This window comes from Channa argus, chromosome 1, assembly GCF_033026475.1.
Source record: "Channa argus isolate prfri chromosome 1, Channa argus male v1.0, whole genome shotgun sequence".
In the NCBI taxonomy this organism is placed as follows: domain Eukaryota; kingdom Metazoa; phylum Chordata; class Actinopteri; order Anabantiformes; family Channidae; genus Channa; species Channa argus.
The window spans coordinates 43,102,860-43,122,676 of record NC_090197.1 but is presented as its reverse complement, the minus strand read 5'-3'; the positions used below and the strand labels follow the sequence as shown (position 1 = coordinate 43,122,676).

At 39.7% G+C, this 19,817-nt stretch overlaps 1 protein-coding gene across 4 annotated transcripts; it reads left to right on the top strand.

Moving 5' to 3' along the window:
* Nucleotides 1–1,054: 1,054 nt before the first annotated feature.
* Nucleotides 1,055–18,088, top strand: foxn2a (forkhead box N2a). Of its 4 annotated transcripts, none has more exons than XM_067523889.1 (6): nucleotides 1,055–1,212; nucleotides 10,186–10,763; nucleotides 12,512–12,636; nucleotides 12,908–12,957; nucleotides 13,597–13,665; nucleotides 14,513–18,088. In XM_067523889.1, exons 2-6 carry the CDS (start codon nucleotides 10,200–10,202, stop codon nucleotides 14,935–14,937), a joined length of 1,233 nt encoding a protein of 410 aa, XP_067379990.1. In that variant the 5' UTR covers nucleotides 1,055–1,212; nucleotides 10,186–10,199; the 3' UTR covers nucleotides 14,938–18,088. The 4 variants fall into 4 exon arrangements, with proteins under 4 accessions (XP_067379990.1, XP_067379972.1, XP_067379981.1 ...); XM_067523871.1 differs by lacking the exon at nucleotides 1,055–1,212 and adding an exon at nucleotides 5,956–8,138; XM_067523863.1 differs by lacking the exon at nucleotides 1,055–1,212 and adding an exon at nucleotides 9,592–10,056.
* Nucleotides 18,089–19,817: the final 1,729 nt, after the last annotated feature.

Here is a 19,817-nt window from a genome sequence, read left to right as displayed (position 1 = left end):
GCTTATATTTATAATACGTACTAAGCGACAAATATAGGCTTCTTTCCAGAGTATCAGTCAGGCATTCACACCAAACTGCCATCACACCATTGCAAAGCCTGTTTGTCCAGTTGTAAGAAAGGAAAACATAAGGGTGTGCATCAGCCCTGGTTCATTCTCTATTTACAGAGCTACTGCATGGCAGGTACCTGGGTTTATACACAGTAAAAGCAAATAGAGCGGCTATTAGATCAGTCCACAGAGAGCCACTCATGAACACTTATGAAATAGAGTGGCTGAGATGAGTAAGGTATCACCATTATGTGAAAGTTACAGTTTGGTGTAAAGTCTGGCTATGCAGTGAAGCTACAGATTATTTTCTATAGATAGTCTGGAAAAAACACAAAGCTGCACTACACTAACACATTTGGCTGTAAAAGCACTTGCATAAATTAATGTAAAAATCAGCTATTTACATTTTAACTTTTCACTACCATTTGTTTTTAAATGGAGACATAACAAGTATATCTAAAAATGGGCTTTTATTTTTCCGCCCTTTTCCTTGCTTTGTCTAAATGCTCGCAACCCAAATGTGGTTGTTGTGGATCTACAGGTCATAGATGCTGTGCTCCTTGTATCGTTTACTTTAGGAGGGGCCCAGTTGGAGGTCCACTATCGTCATGAATCTGGGTGTGGTGACACATCCTTTCTCTCCGCCCCAAGGTGTTTGTGCAGCCTTAATAAAGCGGGAGTGTTTGTGTGAGACATGGACACGGCTTGATCACTCACACACTTTATTCATATAAAATTAATTCCTGTATGACTTTACTTTAGGTAATACTTGATTATTCTGTGTCTTTACAGTCTGTGAAATATAAAACCCAAACTATATTCCTCTCACCTATATTATGTTATGAGCAGCTGGCGTTAGAGTTGAAAGCAGCATTGCACGATGCAAAATAGGATGGCGTGCTCGTTCGCGGAGCTCCTGCGCTGCGGCAGTTGCCAGGGGAGATAGGAGGGGAGGGGTTCTCATTGGCTGAAGTAGGCTTGTTGCCATGACGACGGCAAGGGGTTTGGTAGCGTTGCCGTGCGCTGTGTGATCTGCGCGCTGCGTGTATGGAGGAAGCAGCTGCTGATCTGATCTCTGACATTGTGTGAGAGAGACATCTGAATAAACTGCGCACAGACGTGTCTTTAAACATACCGCACCGAGGCACGCCGTGTATGATTGTGAGTATTTGTTCGTTTTGGTAAATTTATTTAAATTAAAGGTTGTTCAGCAAGATACCAGCTGTGTGTTTCAAACAAGCTAAAAGTAAATGTGGTCAAGTGACTTTGCTTATAGCAGCCAGCATGGCAGATCAAGCGACAGCATGTGGCCAGCTAGCTAACGTTTACGTTACTTCTCTCTCCTCACCCGACTCGAAGCTTTAAGAGAGGATATTTTTTTAGCAACAGATAGTGCTTATGGTTTCAGTGTGTGAAAATAGAACCACTGTAATATTCTCGAGATTTAAAATAGTATGCTAGCGCTAGCGGTACATTTACTTCAGTGACCCATTGAGCGACTGCTAACGCTACTTTGCCTCACGGTGGTGGCTGAGGAGCTAGGCGCTGGTAACGTTACAGCTAGTGAACGGACTCTAATGAGAGCTAAACGAAATTGCACATACCACGAACAGACAAGTTTCTTCGTAAGAGGTCCTGTGTGTCTGTTAGCGTTGTGCAATAGTCCGCGTCAGTTTATGTAACTTTGTAGTCCTTATTGTGGGACTGGTTGTGATTGTTATTCTTGCGTCCGTGGTGATTAATGCCACAGTATAATCAACGTTAGCAAAGTATAGACGTTTTCTTTGCCAACGGCACTTTCGTTTTCTCGACCAGTGAATCTTTAAGTGTCATCAAATGTCGTTTCGTACAACGTCAACTCGTACTTTTTTAAAGTTGTAGTTACCAGTGATATTAGATACTTTTTGGTTGGTGTTAGTTGCTGTTGGATAGGGGTCCACTCGTGTCTGAAACAAGTTGAGTATTTCTTGGTATGTGTCGACTGTATCAGAGGTTGGGAGGCTTCACTGTCTAGTAGAGCACATGATGTAATGGATTATCATAAGGTTGTCCCAGATTCAGAGTGCTCAAAAAGCAATGTCGGAAAAATATCTGCGTAATCCAGATATGCATTATATGTTGTTATTGAAAAGGTTGCCATACTATGGATCTCTCTCCCTGCTACCTGTCAGTGTTTTTTTTTTACCTGACTGGACATATCTCATCTAAAATTAATTGTTTGTTCTGGGATTTATGTGTGTGTTTTGGAAAGTACGGTTTGCTTTCCTAGGTTGTGACATTAATGTGGATGAATGTTCATCTCTCATTACTTGACAGTTATACAAGCCCCAGTGATAAATAGAGAACACAAAGGCAGCAGGAGCTTAATGGACAGAAAAAGACAAAAAGAAACAGATGTTGTCAGTCTGCCATTATTTTATTGCATGAATCATGGGTCATATTGTGGGTCAAACCATCTGCTGTCTGTACATGTTTGTATGTACAGAAGCTTCTTAAGGGTAAGTACTTTTGGCTCCCAGAATAGATGAGGGTCTACTAACTTTACTGACATTCATTACTTACTATAAATAAGACCTGTTGTAACCCTGTGATGTGGGCATTGCTCACATGAAATGACTTTAATAAGTGCAGTCATTTGTAGAATAGTCAGCAGTTGGAGTGGGAGTTAAATTTTGGCTTGTTGAAAATAAGGTTATTGGAATGTCTCCAATAGGCCTCTAAAACATTGTGGTTATCATATATAGAATTACTCTTTTCTTTGAGGTACTGTCATGGAGGTGAAATTGGATGTGGACTGATCAGTCTTTGTACATATTCAGTTCTTATCAGTCACAGTGAACAGTGTTTAAAAAGGGCAACGTGAGAGTCATATACTTGTACTGACGACAATGTAAAACTGAGGTTTACTATGGCTGACGTGACAATTGGTTAAATGAGTCATAACCTTTGGTATTTTTTTGATATGATCCTGATAACTGTTGGGTATTTGCTCGCTTTTTCATTTAATTTTAATTATATAAAAATGTGGATTGTTTGTTCTTATTTAAAATATGTATTTTGAAAAGTGTCACATTATTCAGCATGTTGCTTCATACCCATGTTTTGAGGTTATCACAAAGTTTGGGATATTTGACACCAACCAAGCACAGTTATATCAAACTATAGACACAATAGTATCAAATATATGTCAAGCTCCTCTAGAGCTCTCAAGAATGCCACACTTCATTTGAACCACTTGGTAAACACATTGGTGTCACATTTCTGCGAAGTTGCTCCATTGTACTGTACTGATGACAGAACAGGAAGATGCTCCTCAGAGGATGTATGACTAACAGTAAAGCAATGTGACAAAAGACCACCAAAGCATGACATTTCTATCAAGTAATCTACACTTTAAAATCCATCGAGGTCCGTTTTTTTTTTTTCTGTTCAGTCATCACAACATACTGAATATAATGTTGGATTTTATTAAGGAAACGATACTAGATTGTAGATTGTTGCTGTTGCCCCTTTTGCTAAGAAGAGTGACACAGAATGTGCAGTTCAAAATGGTGGCGTTGCTGTGTAATCAGTCTTATCACAAAACTGTGTACTCTGACCCAGAGTAAAGCAAAGATTGTGTCCTCTAAAATCCACCATGGTTATTGGAGGTATGTGAGTGAGTTTTTAATTCATTACGAAAGCCGAACCATGTGGCAGAAATGTCTAGGATTGCTTAACAAAGTCTAAACCTGGTTTCTCATGGATCAGCTAAAGAGAAAAGCTGAAAGCTTTACAACCTGCTGTTCTCTGAAAACCCTTTAATTAATGAGTCATTCATGACTTTGATTTTCCTGACTGTATTGGGATAGCCATTATTATTGCAATAGAACAGGTTGAATAATTCAGTGATTGTCAGAATGGGGAAGTTAATGGTCTTTGCTTATTTGAAGTGAGTGCTTCTATGAGTGTTGTTTGTTTGTATATTGTAGTGTTTCGCAGTATAAAATTGTATAATATTTAAACTCAATTTACAGCATATGTTGTAAAGGAAGTTTTAAAGTATTTTTTAAAAAGAGTACCTCACATTTTGAAGGCCGTGGTTGGTAATGCAATCAAAGAACAACAATCACAAATCTACCTGAGATCAGTGATCAATCGGTGAGCTCCATCTCTGACTGCTCACGTTTGTCTGTCTGGCTCTTAAACTTACGTAACTGTTTCTAGCAACCATTCATCCTTGAATAGTTTAAGCTGCACGTGTGTTTCATCACTAGCCCTCTGTGGGTTTTTTTTTGGGGGGGGGCATCCCTAGGGGTGTGTAGTCTTTTGTTGTCTCTTGTCTGTGACATTCTGCTACTCAAACAAAGGTGGTAGCTCTGAATTTAGGATGCAAATGTTAAACACTGTAAAGGATTTCTTATGTATCTCTGGTCGTGATGTTGTTTTCGTGTCTCGTTCAGGTGATCAACTTGTCTTTTTCGTTTTACATAATTCAGCATGTAATAAGAAGTCGGTATGGGTAAATGCCATCTGCTTTTTCCCACAAATTTTGAAATTAACAGCTGTCACTATTTAACAAATCAGTAGTGCATTTTTTGTAGGTAATGTCACTATAAATACATAATGTGAATGCTTTGATTTTTTTTCCACAGCTGATGTCCTTATGTATGCCTGTCTGCGTAGTTGCGTAAAGACAGTATGTTTATTCCTGTTGTGGCACCCTTCTGTCTTGTCCAGTTATTGTTTTGCATTTCTTGATTGGTCACAGTGGCTGTGCACTGCCCCCACCTTCTTGTCCCTGCCCCTCTCCAACCCTTCAATTGTTCCTGTGCCTGTCTCATTTCTGATAGGTTGAACTCAAGACACAGCCTATTAGAGCCTCATTGAAAGTAACACATATGCAACTATTTCCTTGATTAAGAGTAGGGAAGATCAACTGTGTCCTCTTCTAGGATGAACCTTTGTCACGTAACTGGATTAATGTAATTGATAGCAGGGTGACGACAACGATACAGGCTAAACAGATTGTGTGCAAATGATCAGAATCTTTGTGGATGTTTGAGCTGGATGGCGATTGTCTCAGTTGACTGAAAATTTGGAGCCAGTGCCCATTGGGGTGCCACACAACCTAAATAACAGAGTGTCTATTTGTAAAACAATATCATCATTAACAAAGTTACATTTCATTTGAGCAGAAAACATAATAGTAGGTCTTATGCTTATCAGCCACCAGATTTGCAAATGCATTCTTTATGATCAACATAAAAACCTTGAGTTTACCGTAACAGTTTTTTATTCTCGCACAGAAGGACAAATAAAAAAGGCTGTAATGTGAATTAAGGATAAACACCAATTTATCAGCCAAAAAAGAGCGCAGAGCTCAAAACTTGTTTCCTAACTTCTTGCCATATTACTTCTACTGTTTGTACGCTCTTTTGTTGATTTACTCTTTTAGGAGCTTCACTATATACTTTCATAGTTTGAAAGCAAAGTATACGAGGTTCTTGTGAAAGCCAGTTGGTGGTGAGTGTTTGTACACTGAACATACTGCCACCTGACCCAAGAGATAAGGTTTCAGTTTTGGCTGGGGGCTGGCATGTACTTTGGAAGTCCTTGCCTCTGTTGACTGTCGAAGTCGAAGTCACAGCCCTGTGTGACTTAAAGTCTAAAGTCAGAGTGTATAATTAATGCCTTTGATGAACATCACCACAGTTTTTCATAGTTTTGTTTTTCAGTTTTAATTGACTCTTACATGGTTTCATCAGTCAATACATTAGGTACAGCTTGGGTGATTATCAGCAGTCTATAAGACTCAATGCTGGAATTTATAGATTACTAAATGAAACTGCTGTTGCTTCAAAATATGCCATCTTGCTGCTTGAGTCCGCTGTTATGGTGTAGTGGAGGCCTAACTGTCTCTGTGTGAAGTCTGAATTTGTTTTCTGAAAATGAACTTCCTCAACAGGCAGGAGGTGTTTCCTTCCCTCCCGGTCTCTTTTTGAAACTGTGAGTTGAATACTGAGCACGTCTGAAACATGACTAGAGCAAAAACAATTGCTCCTTTGTATAAGCCAAGTGTGGGGCCATTTGTAATGCTTTGTGCAAGCTTTTTCTTTTGCTTTCTCCTCTGGCACTGAGTAGATTATTTAAAGCCATTGAGTAGTTTCATTTAAAAATGTATTATTTAGTAGTGCTTTAACAGTAGGCTGATTAGCCTTCACATTAATGGATGCTTTATTTGTAATGACATAATTTGACCCTTGTATAAAATAAAAGACTGCCACTTGCCTACCTCGCTCTGGAGCAGCCCCTCTCTTCCCTTGTTTCTCCCACTCCAGCTCGGCCCCCTTTGTCTCATTCACATTTTTAGAGTTATAGCCAGACTGGGTAGTCACCTAAATATCAGTTAGGGTTTCAAATAACAGCCTTCGCTACGGGGCTGTGTGACACACCTATGTGTATCTGTTACAGAGGTGTAACTGGTTTGTGTCAACTGGTTTATTTCTTGTCAAGAGGGTGCGGTGCGAGTACATCACAGCAGTTGCGTGCATATTCCAAAGGGTTTTTTTGTTATGACATCGTCTCATTGATTATTAGCAACAAAAAAGTGTGTCCTTTTTATTGAACTAATTATTTTTTGTTGTTGTGTAGAATTAGCATTATAAATGTGCCTTAATGGCAGTTTGTCAGTAGTGTCATGACACCCAGGTTGGCCATGGCCGTTTTCACTGGTCTTTGTCAGACAGGTTTGTGCAGAACAGCAGCAGACTGCTGGCCTCAGCATTTTCCGCCTGTATTGATCTCCCCACATTAGCTCTCTCTTCATGCACAGACATTAGCACAATTGCTTCCCCTACAATACTGGCTGCCGTGGCAACTGAGTCCTGATCGTGAGATTTGCTCCCAGGAAACATCTCAAACCAGTACCTCTTCATTTTGATGCTGCTATCATCCTCTTTACATTCCCTCGTACATATTTGACACATCAACGGCTTGATTTGCCACTTAAAGCTATCTCCATATGTCTTTGTGTATTTTTGAATAGGCTAAGTGCTTAACAGGATAAAAGAGCAGTTTCAAAGGGGAGAAAATGTGCCTTTGCACCTGCTGTTAGTGCCTGCCTGTTTGCACATGAATATGATGAGGCTGGCGGTGCGCAAGGCTATTTTAACTTGCAGATGAGCCATCAGGTCAGCACCATTGCAGCTTTGGTGTATTTTCAAGGATGAGCTGCAGTCAATAGGCCAGTCCAGCTTATTAGCTCCCTCTCCCCTCTCAGGTCTCTACACACTAGTGTCCCATTATTCTTTGCATTCCCAACCGCTTCTCTTTGATGCCTTTTTATAAGAGGAATGATGACTGCGATCATTGCAGCAGCAGTGGTAATTGACCAGCTGCAATAATGGTAAAACACTTCCTGTGCTTGCTTGGATGCAAGACAGCTTTTCTCACACTCCCTGGCACCCAAGGGCCTGGCTGAGGGCTCAGGGCTGGAAAGACTGAATGAGGAAAAGGTCCTTTTACTTTACGATTAATCAATGCACTAACACTATACTCGTGTAATGAATTTTTCTCATGTCCCCAGCCAAAATCCAAGCAGGCAGTCCCTCATAGCCTGATGAAAATGAAACCCATGAGGAGTGCTTATTGTTGACTCCACACAACACTTTAGCCACACCTTTTAGTCAAACCAAGACCTGATGGTCTCAAGGCCTTATATTACCACACCTGTGTGGGCTTGGGGTTTACTTTGAGCTATTTATCTTAGCACAGTAAAGTTTGTTTTAAACAACTGTTGGACACCACAGTTATGGATCTAGAATTGCCTTAGTGTCGAGGTATACTTTCTGTTTACTATTCTGTACACATAGGCAGCAGCAGGGTTGGTGGTGTCCTTGTTCACACACTTCCTTGGATAGTTTGTGTAAGTCTGGAGAATTTAAAGTGGTGGAAGGTTTAGGGATAATTATCCCTGACGGACATCAGCATTTGTTCTTCGTGAACTTCTGCACTTTCTGCACCATAAATAGAAGCCATGGCAACACTTGAAGATGTTAGTGGTCAGGTCATGGCAGAGGAAATGACAACAATGACATAAATGACAGGTAAACCCACTCTCGTCAAATGCGACATTCAGTCATCCTTTCATGAGTTGATAAACATTTTCCTGAACACTATTTCTCAAATGTTAACACACACACACACACACATACACACACACAGAGAGAGAGAGAGCTAAATAAAGTCTGAAAGGGTTTTTGGAAGTGTTTTGTTTTTTTTTCCTCCCAAACTGTAGACTTCACTTCTTGGTCCTCTTTCTGTTTGTAAATTCAATCACAGTGGGAACCTGTCATGTCATGGGATTTTGTTATTTTTTGGTTTTGGTCTCTTGAGAAGAGACTTTCTTTTAACATGAATGTGCAATTCTCTTACCGCCTGATATGTCTGATTGCTCTACTTTGCAGAGAGCTGTGATTTATCCTAGACTGAGGATAACTTACACAGTCTACCTCACTGCCTCTGAGTGCTTTCTCCGTTTCTCTTTGTCCATTTCAGCCCTTGGTCATTTACTTGTCTTGCTCTGTCCTTCCATTAAGGGTTTTCTGTGTTGTAATGTCTCTTCCTAGCTTCAGCTTCTTCTTTTGCTTTTGACTTACTTGTATGCATATATATATATATATATATATATAGAGAGAGAGAGAGAGAGAGAGAGAGGATTGACAGGCAGACATCAACATGGTATCAACATTTCAAAAAGCAGAAAGGATATACTTTTATGATAGACATTTAAATATTGACTGACCCTTAGTCAGATAATACTAAATCAAGCCCCTTAAATTATGTGCTACCTGCCATATGCTTATGTCCTCATTGGAAATGGAGTGGAAATTTTACAATTGCACTAAAGCCTACTGCTTTCCTTGCTGACTGGCTTTGACAAACTGATTTGTGTGTGTGTGTGTGTAAACTCCCTGTCATGTCGCGCCCACTGTGCAAACACTCGAGTTTGACCCAGTTCTTATCACTAAAATGTATGCCTATGTACCACACTCTTTTCGCTTTACCTCTGCAGCCTTCCAACCCTGCTCCAATCTTGGTCTGAGCATTAGGACATCTGGTGTGGACACACGGGTGCAGCAGGAGCAATTTCCTTACAGGGAGCCTGCTCAGTGGCTGTCTGTGTTAGACCCAACCAGCATGGATTACTTATTTTCCTATTGACACGTGTTTGTAAGATTTCTGTTAATTGAACAAATGGCATAAGTGTCATGGTGACACAGATGTAAAGCTTGTTGTGAGCTTAGCCAAAGAACGATACCTTCATGTTCTTGTCCTTGCTAATCACTGTTTTGGGACAAAATCTATCGAACAAAAAGAAAGTATGTAGTCCTATGCTGTAATATTTATATTCTCATATCTCTTGCTTTGTCCCCTTTACACTGATTTCTAGCTTTGCTCGACTCAGTATTTGGATTAGCTAATAAATTGAAATTATGTCTTCATACCTTTTATAAGATGAAATGCTTTTTCTAAACCTATGTAAAAAAAAAAAAAAAATTGTGTTACTATCAACGGTACTTGGTAAAATGACTTAATAATATAGAGCAATAATGAATTTCTTTCTGCTGGTAAATGACTGACAACTCCGTAGCCACTTTACACTACTTAATCTAGCAGGGGACAAATTGAGAATTTAACGTGGCTGAAAGTAGATCAACTTGAAAGAGCCATCCACTGTGTAAGATGGAGGGCTTCCACTCATTCCTGCCAGCGTTGGATGGTTTCATGCTCATTTACACATAACGAGTAGCTGGGTCTTGTCTGAAACGAGGTGGGCGTTGAAGAGTGGCGCCTTAAGTTGGTTCAGTTGCTTGAGAGGACCTCCTCGAAGGAGTTAAGAGGGGGGAGAGAGGTATGAGCTTCTCTGCCCAGATGTAGAGGAGAAAGCAATGAGATGGCCAGAAAGTGCAAAAGAGGCAGACAGGCACAACTACAAGGGGTGCACCCTGCAGGGAAAACAAGGTCAACACTTGTGACATATTCAATGATGTGCTGTCCTATCTAGTTATTTCATAATGTCACCTTCAAAATTGTGATGTTGATATACTATCTGTTGTTTAACATTAAATGCATTTTTGTTTCTCTCACCAGACCTCTTTGATTTAATGGGTCCAATCATTGGGATGTCACCAGATAAGAAAACGGAAATTCCGGGTATGCAAGAGGAAAGGACAGGGCTCAGAGGTGTTTGTGGTGTTGGAACACTGCCAGAGGCAGAGTGTGCGTCCAGTCCGCTGGCTACCAGTGTGGATCGTACCGGAGGTACTGAGGATGAGGAGCTCACCAACCTCAACTGGCTCCATGAGAACCTGCTTCAAAACTTTACTCTTGGGGGTCCTGAAGCTCAGCCCAGTGGCAGCCCACTCTTTGACATAGAGGGAGATTACGGGTCCAACCAGGGCCCATCCTCCTCCTCCTCATCTTCATCACACAGCAGAGGCAGGGAGCGGGAGTCGTTGAAGTCTAAGCCCCCTTTCTCATTCTCTCTTCTCATCTACATGGCCATTGAGCAGTCTCCCAGCAAGTCTTTGCCTGTTAAAGAAATCTATGGCTGGATTCTCGAGCACTTCCCTTATTTCTCCAATGCCCCTACTGGTTGGAAGAACTCAGTTCGTCACAATTTGTCCCTAAACAAATGCTTCCGCAAGGTTGAACGGAGTTTGGGGAAGGTAGGTTAACAGATTCTCTCCTATCTTTTATACACTTCACACAGATTCCAACTGTTTCATTTATTCTGTCGGTTCTATTAAAGCTGTTGTCAACAGTATAAGTTTGTTGCATGATGTGATATGTGTCACGTGTCAGTGTCCAGGACTGTAACACAGCCGAAGGGACCTCTGACTCTGCAGTGATAAGGGTGGAATCCAGTCAAGGTCACAGATAATTCTTCACAGGAAATGCAAACGCAGCACACCAAGATAGGACTTCATGTACGAAGTAGGACAGAGTAGTGAAACAGTTTTAATTGGAAGCAAAGCATCACACAGTTGGAAAAGTAAACTTTTAGTGTGTGTATGTAGGAAGAATTTTTGTCCTGGTAGAGTTACAAATATAAACAGAAAAAACAGAGAAGTTCACCTTCTCATAGTCACATGCTTGTGACAAACAAATAAACACATTCTGTATTTCCTGCACAAACATGCTTTTGTGAACATTTGGTGTGAAATTCTTTATTTTTCTCCTAATGGTTTCCATTTACCTTTTAATCCTCTGGTGCTCTAAAATTTGTTAGTAAAGAAACACACAGACCAAATGTTTGTAAGCGTTACTGACTTTAAAACCCTCCAAAATGTAGTTTTAAATCTGGACTATTTGTGTGTAACATTGAATATACACCACTAAATGACCATGTCTATAACATTTACTGTTTAAATGAAGCTGATCAGTTTTATAAGACTGTGAGGGTGTGGTTTTATCAGTGTCTCACTGAACATGAGCAAATACCCCAAAAACTGTGTCCAGATTTTAGCAAATGTTGCAAAAAGTGTGTGACATCAGCTCTGTTTCCAGCAGAGGCCCGCCCACTTTGAACTCATGAGAAAATCTCAGAGAAAACCAAATTCAGAAACCTCATGTGAAGTAACCACAACAGTTCTAACTTACAGCATGTATGTAGACCCTCATCTCTCAAGAGGTTAAGTAAGAAAACTGGTTGTCAGGATCTTAGTGAAGCTTCTTAACACTCTATTTTGCATTTGTTGCCTAATTTGCCTGTTACTTAAACTGAAAGGGGAGTGACACGATGGTAGCCATATTGAGCTTCAGTATGATTTCAGACTTGTGACTGCTACAGCCTGTGGTGCCGAGGCTGTCCCTGCCTAAGACCTCATATTTTCCCACCATGGGAGGGGATGGTAGTTAGCACTCAGTGAGTAGCAACATGGTGCGGTGCAGGCCGCTCAGCATGCAGGTGCACAGCGTGAGCTCTTCGTCTGCTCAGAGACCAGCACCAGTTTCACATGACACACTAGCTGGTGGTTTCCGTTGCCATGGAGACATTTCCTTCTTCCTGCATCAGGGCTGGCTGGTAATCTGAGTCAAGGTTATTCTCCTCCCTCTCTTACTCGCTCACTCGCTCCCTCACTCTATTCTCCTCCCAGTCTGGGCAAAAATATGGCTCCATCAGATAAGGTGACAGTTAACACACTTCTGCACATATCATACCAACAGACAAATTCATTTATCACACAATGCTGTGGAGTAATTATTTCCTTCTATTGTTCAAGCTGTAAAGGAATTCTTTCTTAGGAATATTCTATTGTTTTGTTCATGATATGGATCTGTAAGAACAAAGCTTTATGGTTTTGCCATTTGTGCAAAATAAGACTGTAATTAAATTCAACACAGGTTATGCTGGTTAGATTTCAGTGTTTCTGGGCAAAGTAACCTTTCTGACTGTGCCTGCTCCTTTCTGCAGGCCAATGGAAAAGGTTCTCTCTGGTGTGTTGATCCAGAATACCGCCCCAACCTTATCCAAGCTCTTAAGAAGCAACACTTCCCTGCCGCACATGCCTTCTGCACACCCCCCGCCTCCCCACCCAGGTAAACTTTCTTCAGTCATTTTCTGGATGTTGTCTATAAGTCAGTATCACCATACTTCACTAAGGCTTTATTGGACTCTGGATTTTTAGCAAATCATATCTTCACTATTTTTTGTTTTATTGAGGAAGTGTGGGCTTATGTTTATTTGACACAGAACCTATAAATAATTAATGTCTTAAAGCATCGTATATAACTTTTCTTCACATCTCCATTGCAAACTCAAATTCTGATTTATTATTTTTTTTTTTTTAATTGTTTTAATTACCTGCAGTGCCTCCTCACCCCCTCGCCATCTTTTTCTACAAGGCTGCTCATTCAAAGGTGAGAGTGAAGCAAACACATGTACAATAAGCACTGTCTGCCCAGCAAAAATCAGCATATTTGCATATTAGAAATTCCAATCAGTGCAGTTTTCTAGCTCGTGTTTGTCTAGTATTTTATGTCGCCTTTTGCACATTTCAATCCCAATACATTGAGCATTACTTTGTCTTTCTCCTCAACTCTTGGTTTGATTTGTTGCTTTCAAGTCATTGATGCTTCATGTACTGTAGACCGTATTGTTGAGAGCTCCCAGTTGATATCTCAGCCTCCTCTTTACTCCCCCCTTCCTCTTGGATTTGTAACCTTGACGACAGGCAGAGGTTCTGCTAGTGCAGAGTGTTGAGCACTCAGTCTCACTGTAATCATTAATAATTTAAAGCCCCAGAAGTGAGCTATGAAGCTTTTAGACACTTTATGTCTGAAAAGATGCACTCTTCATATCAGTGGCTTGAATTTATCCTTTGGTTTGTTTTGGTGAATCTTCTGCATATCCAGATCATTCAGTAAACATTTATTGGTTCCCTATATCTGTAGTTTGAAATTATGGAAAGAACCCAGTCTTCCCAATCCTTAGAGATGACATGCTACCATGCTTCACACCTTAGGACTGACCATCATGCATGTTCTTTCCTCTTCCAGAGTCTGACATTGATGCTGCCACTGCCATGATGCTCTTAAACTCTGCCCCTGGGCACCACGTTGATCCATGTAAGAGAATCCACAGGCAGCCATAATTTCACTTTATTCTTCCAGCTTATTTGATTTTTACCCCTGACATACCACCCTGCCATTGCTTAAATCTTTTAATTTTTTGTGCTTTAATTTGTGATGTGTACGTCTCTCATTCTTTCAAGCAAATTTTAGGTTGTTACACAGGAAAGGTTTGAAGAATATTATAGTACCAGACTGCACACTTTTTTTCTATTGAAGATTCTTTTAAAATACATAGAATAGTTAGGTATAAGTATAAGTCTAGACTTCTTATTTAAGCCAGAAACTCATACTTCCATTAAACTATGAGTCTAAAATGTTAAGTTTGGAATTTTTAAAAATAGAATTTATGTTTCTATTGTTTATATTTTAGATTAGATCACCATTCAGTTATTACTTTCAATTGCCTGTAAAAGTACCTCCACAGTCCGTTTAATGTGACTGGGTTCTATAAAATTTGTACTTTTCCCTGTGTGTGTTGATTACACCTTAATGTGCATACAACAAGATATTTTTAAATATAGTTTTCCCCTTTTGGCTCCAAAGTAGTCTTAGTTCTGCTTTATGCTTGTAAACAAAGCTACAGTTTGTGGTTCACTGTGACTGATTTCTGCTTTTTTTTTCTACAAAGAAAAATACAAAATGTAGTTTCCCATAAAACAACAGAATATACTTACTGTCAATCACAATTTGTTACAATCCAACTAATTTTAGAATTTAAAAAAATCCACCTCACATGACTATAATGTCATGCATTGTGATTTAACAAGCCTGTAAAATTTCGTCCTGTTCTTTAGTATTTGAAAGAATACTTATGACACTTATCATTTTTTGCACTTCTCAGGCAATTCTGACAGCCCGCTGGACCTCTCCAGGCCTGATTCAGTTCTGGTGAGCAGTGATCCAAAGCAGGACCACAACTACAGCAGTGTGGCCCTGCAACGTTGCTCCTCCCGTTCCTCCTCCTCGTCTCTTTCTTCCCTGGACGAAGGAGCCTGTGACCGCAGACAGTCCCGCCGTGCCGGCAGCGAGGGCTTCCACAGTGATGAGGACTCTGACCTTTGGGATGAAAGGGGCATCCACCAGACTTCTCGACGTCTGCCTGCAATTAAGTGGCCCGCCGGCAAGAGGGCACGACGTGAAATCAAGCCAGAGCTGGATGAGGAGTTGAAGGAGGCGGCCGGCTCCTTGCTGCACCTCGCTGGTATACGCAGCTGCATGGAGGGCTCCAAACGCACTGTCAAGAGCACAAAACTTAACAGGAAATAACTTAACGGGAATTTTTTCTGCCCCTATCAGACTCTGGACCCTTTGAACCCTAACCTCTGACCCCTGATCATGTGTCCCAGTGTGCCTCCTTCTCCTTATCTGATCGTTCATTGGCCATTTTGAGCCTTTTTTGTTTGGGAAAATCCCTGTCCAACAAAACAAATGGCAATAGTATCGTTCACACAGGAGAACAAAGCCATATAGAGACTTTTATATCTTATTGGGGGTTATTGCTGGGGGTCGATGTTTGGGCTATGGAGAACCATCACGATACCTATCCAAAATGACCTGCCTGCTTTAGTCGGATTAGAAGATTGTGAAGAATTTTTCTTGGAAAGACAAATGGGCAAAAGCTGAAGGTTTTATAACTCAAAGCATTGCATGCTTCCTCCTCAAACCTGTATCCTCTTCCAAGTGAATCTATTTATGAAGCGAATGAGTGCACGTTTGTAACAGACAAAAATCTAACCTCCTCCTGGTGTTATTAGTTTCTCGTTTTTTGTGCTAAAGAAAAAATGCCACTCTTTTTTGAAAGGAATACTTGTTCTATGAATCCTCTTGTAAGAGAGATGCAATAATTAATCCACAACCTTAACTTTTTGACGTTACTTTATGGTGGCATTTTGAGTTGAGTATGCTAGTTAAACTTTACAATTAAGAAAATAAATGGAGTAGTATTATTATCTCAAAAACTCATTAAACACGAGCTCCAGCTCTATTTCAGGATTAGCAAAATGTGGAAATAGTATTACTCTGCCACTGCCAAATTTAGTTGCAAAGTTAGCTATACTACTTCGCTCAGTTTTGTGCAGCCATTACATGGCTTTTATTGTTTTGTTCATCTTGTCAATCCCTTTCATGCATCAGTGTGTGTTTGACATTTATTGTTCAGACACAGATCATATATTCATGTGTGTGGTGACCGCCCATGCAAAGTGAACATCTGCCATGTATTGCCAGATGTTCACGGTGTGTTCATAGGTTATCCTCCATAGATTTTAGTTTATTTTTATATGTGTATCATAGCGCATATCGACTTCAGTCTAAACAATCATGACAAAAAAAATTTAAAAAACTTTCCTTCTACTGACTAAAGTACTCATACTGCTCCAGTGTATGTGTATAATGTCCTGCTCTTTTTGAATGCTGAGTTGAAGAACTGGTTAATAGTCAGAAACGGGGACAGACAGTAAATTACCACAGCTTCTTGTGCCATTATTTGGGTTTGCAGTTAGATTATACCTGTGTGTTGTCCTTTTTTTTTTTTTTTTTTTTTTAACAATGTGCTTTAAAAAATTCCAAAATGATATAGCTAATTTTCTGCTGGTTGAACAACTTGAGAAAATGTGTGCTTGGTGTACTTCAAAGAAAAAAAAGGTGCAGAGCATATTCGTATAAACATGGCCAGAGAGAACTGGACTTCAAGTGTGCATTCGCTCGCTGGCGAGACATTGGAGACCTGTATTGCTCTCACGCTTTGCCCCACTTCTGGCTGGCCACTGGTGTTTCGTCCTCGCTCTTCCTCCTAGAACAAAATAAGGAAGTGCACACTGTCTTCTCAAGCTGTGAAATGGAGTGTTTATTGTCAGTTGATTGCATGCAGTTAACTGAGAGGAAGTTGCAAGCCACTTTTATATAAGGCCACAATTCTCCTTTGAGCTTTTAGAAAAGCTGCACACACAGCATACAATACAAGGTAATATGAAAGCACACAAGGGTAACAAACTGAAAAGTATATTATTTCTTCCCACACAGCTCACTGTGTGCCACAGTGGCTATTAGTATAACATGCATGGTCAGTGCCAAACAGTTTCTTGTGCCACTGATGTAAATGCAAGCAGCTATGGCCAATGGGTTCTTGTGTTGCCACAATGTACATGTTATTTAGACTAACAAGGCCCTTCTTCTCTGAATCATTCTAACAGGAAATGGGAAAGTACTCTGGTCAGTACAGTGACTTATTTTTGTTCCTTTAGAGTGGGAACTGTTACAGTTCTCAGAAGTAATACCTGCATACACTGGTCTTGTTTAGCTGTGAAAAAAAGAACAAATTATTGTTCATTAATCATAAACTTATTTATGACATTAATTTATGGGATTATTGATTGCATACACAGACAAATGACTAGGCACATCTGTTTCTCTCCCTCTGTGAACTTACTTTAATAGCAAAAGTATTTTGCTTTTCTCCTTGTTTATTTTACAGCAATACACTTTTTCCTTTCACTATGTTATAGCTATTAAGTATTTTGCCAATGTCTATTTCATCTGGAACGGGTGTTTTTTCTTCCCTAAATTTAACCATGACTGCCAAGTTTTCTTAAAGTTTTGTTTTGCTTTTTGATAGAATGGATAGAAGACAGTTAATTAACATTGATCCTGAAACCTTTTGTTGCCAAAACTGATGTACAGCTGGGGTATACAGTTTAAGATGAACACGTTACCCATGTGTCGTAGTAACTGTTCAAAGCTGATTTAGCCATTTTTACATTTGCCTTGTGTATGGTTTATGTTTGTATGTTTAAGTAGACAAAAATTGGGCTTTTCAAAAATTAGAATCTTTAAAAAAAAAAAGACTGCCGCTCACAACTCATGCTTCCAGGTGTTGTTATGGAATTTTTGAATATCAGTGAAAACTGGAACAGACTAGCTCTGTCCCCCAGGCTGCTGCTGTTTAGTTTCAGACCTACATTTAAGTATAAAGAAGACTGCAAAGAAAATATGGGGAGTCTTGTAGAGAAATAATCTTACTCATTTTTTTTTTGTAGCACTTGCAAAAGAAAAGTTATGTTGTTCTCAGAGTGACACTGAGTCAGTGAAGTTATCTGTGAATGAGCTACCCAAAAGTGACCCATCTCAAAACCCAGTTGCTTCATTGCTCGACAGCTGTTATTGAATATTGACTGTGTGATTCTCCAAATTCTGTTGCAGTTCCTATGGGTATGATGAACATTTTGTTGCATTTTACTAAGCTGCCAACCCAGTATCAGTTTGTGTCAGTTGTCTGCCATGTCTATTGGACCGACACACCTTTTGGTTTTTGTATGCTAACCTCTGTTGATAAAATGTTTATAAGATTTATTTTCGCCAAAGATATGCAATTGCATTATATATGGTATTACAAAATATTAATAAAAACCTGTTCTTGTTAGCACTGTGTGCACCTTTTTATTGTAGTGTGAGCTGCAGTCACTTCAGCATATTATCGCAGCAAATAAGACTTGTTTTGTTTTGCCCTCTAAACTGTTTCACAACATAACAATGTTACCACTTTAGATCAATAGCCTACATTAGCTAAATTTGTGATCAACATTGCCACCTGCTGCAAAGGCATTAAGATCAGCATTCTAGCCAGTAATAGTTTATTTAGAATAGCTACATCTTTTTGTGGATTGCTTCTCAGTTTCCATAAAACCATGTTACAGTTGGCAAATAGTTCCCACCAAGTCCAGCAGTTCACTGCTGTTTTGACTGCACACACACTGCACTCATCACTACGTGTGGCAGCTCACTTTCACTTTTTCTCCTGCATGTCTTTTGAATGAACTAAAATGGCAGGCTGCCAGAAATGCACCTCGAATTAAAGTAAATTCCAGGGCTGTGCCAGTGATGGATGCATCATCACATGTCCTAACGCCACTCTTTGCTGTAAGTTAATTAGTCATGGAGGACTGTGGGATGAACACAGTGTGACCCTGAACAAGGGCTTGTCTGACTAGCCTCAGGCCCATTGGCACAGCTCTATTGTTCAATAGAGTCCTGTGTGTTGACTGGAAGAGGGGGGCTTCTCCCTACTGACTGCCTCAATTCAGCTGGAAATCAGAGCAGCATCACCTCCCCCCCTCCCACACGGCCCTAGCAACCACGCCACGCCAACAGTTGCCAGGCAACCAGACAATGCTGGAGCCAGTGGCTGTGGTGTGCGTGTGAGAGAGTTTGTGTTTTGCTTGTATGCTCTAAAGATCAGAAACGGTGAGACTAAGAAATTGGTTAGTTTATTTAATACAAAATATTTAAGCAAACCTTTTATCTGAATACCATGCATTTAACAAATTCAATCGCTGACAAAATAATAAAAACACAGTGACTGGGTTTGATTTCTTAAAAGAAATATAGGTGAAAATATAAAGAGATTAATATGGATTAGGTCAAATTAATCATGTAGGATTTGACAGTGATGGCTGCATTAGCAACATGGTATTTCACTTTTGGTCTAAATGAGGTCATGTGCGTTTTAAAGGGAAATCATGCAGAATAGCCAGAGTGCCACAACCTGCCTGTGATTTCTGACCTGGTTTTTGTTAGTGCAGCCCTTACCACACTCTCAAACTGAGAAGTAAATAATAAAAGTAAATAATGGTAAAACAGCATTAATAATAAATTACATTAATCATTAAGCTAAAGGGGAAGTGAGAACGGTTTATAAACAAATTAGAAATATTGCTGCCTCTATTTTGTCATACTAATATATGCTAATCACTTACAATACAATACAAATGTACAATATACAATACAATATATTGTAGTATTTTTAAATACAACATATCACAAAGCTATGCTATTTTTTTAAACATCCCCATTTTCCCTTATTTCCTGTTTTGATCCTAGAATCTATATACACGTGGTGGATTGGATCCTTAACTTACTGTATTTAAAAGTAGTAGTGTAGTATAAAAATACCCAATAAGTAAAATGTTTATTATTATTTATTAGAACTGTTAAAGTAAAAAAAACTATCAATATACTAAGTATGCAGAGCTGTTCCTTTCAGGAAACCACCCTACGTTGGATATTTATGTTATTAAAATAATCGTACTGATTGATTCACTACTTGGTGTAATACAAATATCTAATTTTATGGGTTGCCATTTTGTATTTGA

Excerpts from the sequence above, each read along its gene's own strand:
- foxn2a (XM_067523863.1), top strand. The coding sequence starts at position 9,984 with ATGAGATGGCCAGAAAGTGCAAAAGAGGCAGACAGGCACAACTACAAG. Across the intron at positions 10,057-10,185 it reads CACCCTGCAGGGAAAACAAG|ACCTCTTTGATTTAATGGGT; the intron begins GTCAACACTTGT and ends TTCTCTCACCAG. Across the intron at positions 12,637-12,907 it reads CCCCCCGCCTCCCCACCCAG|TGCCTCCTCACCCCCTCGCC; the intron begins GTAAACTTTCTT and ends AATTACCTGCAG.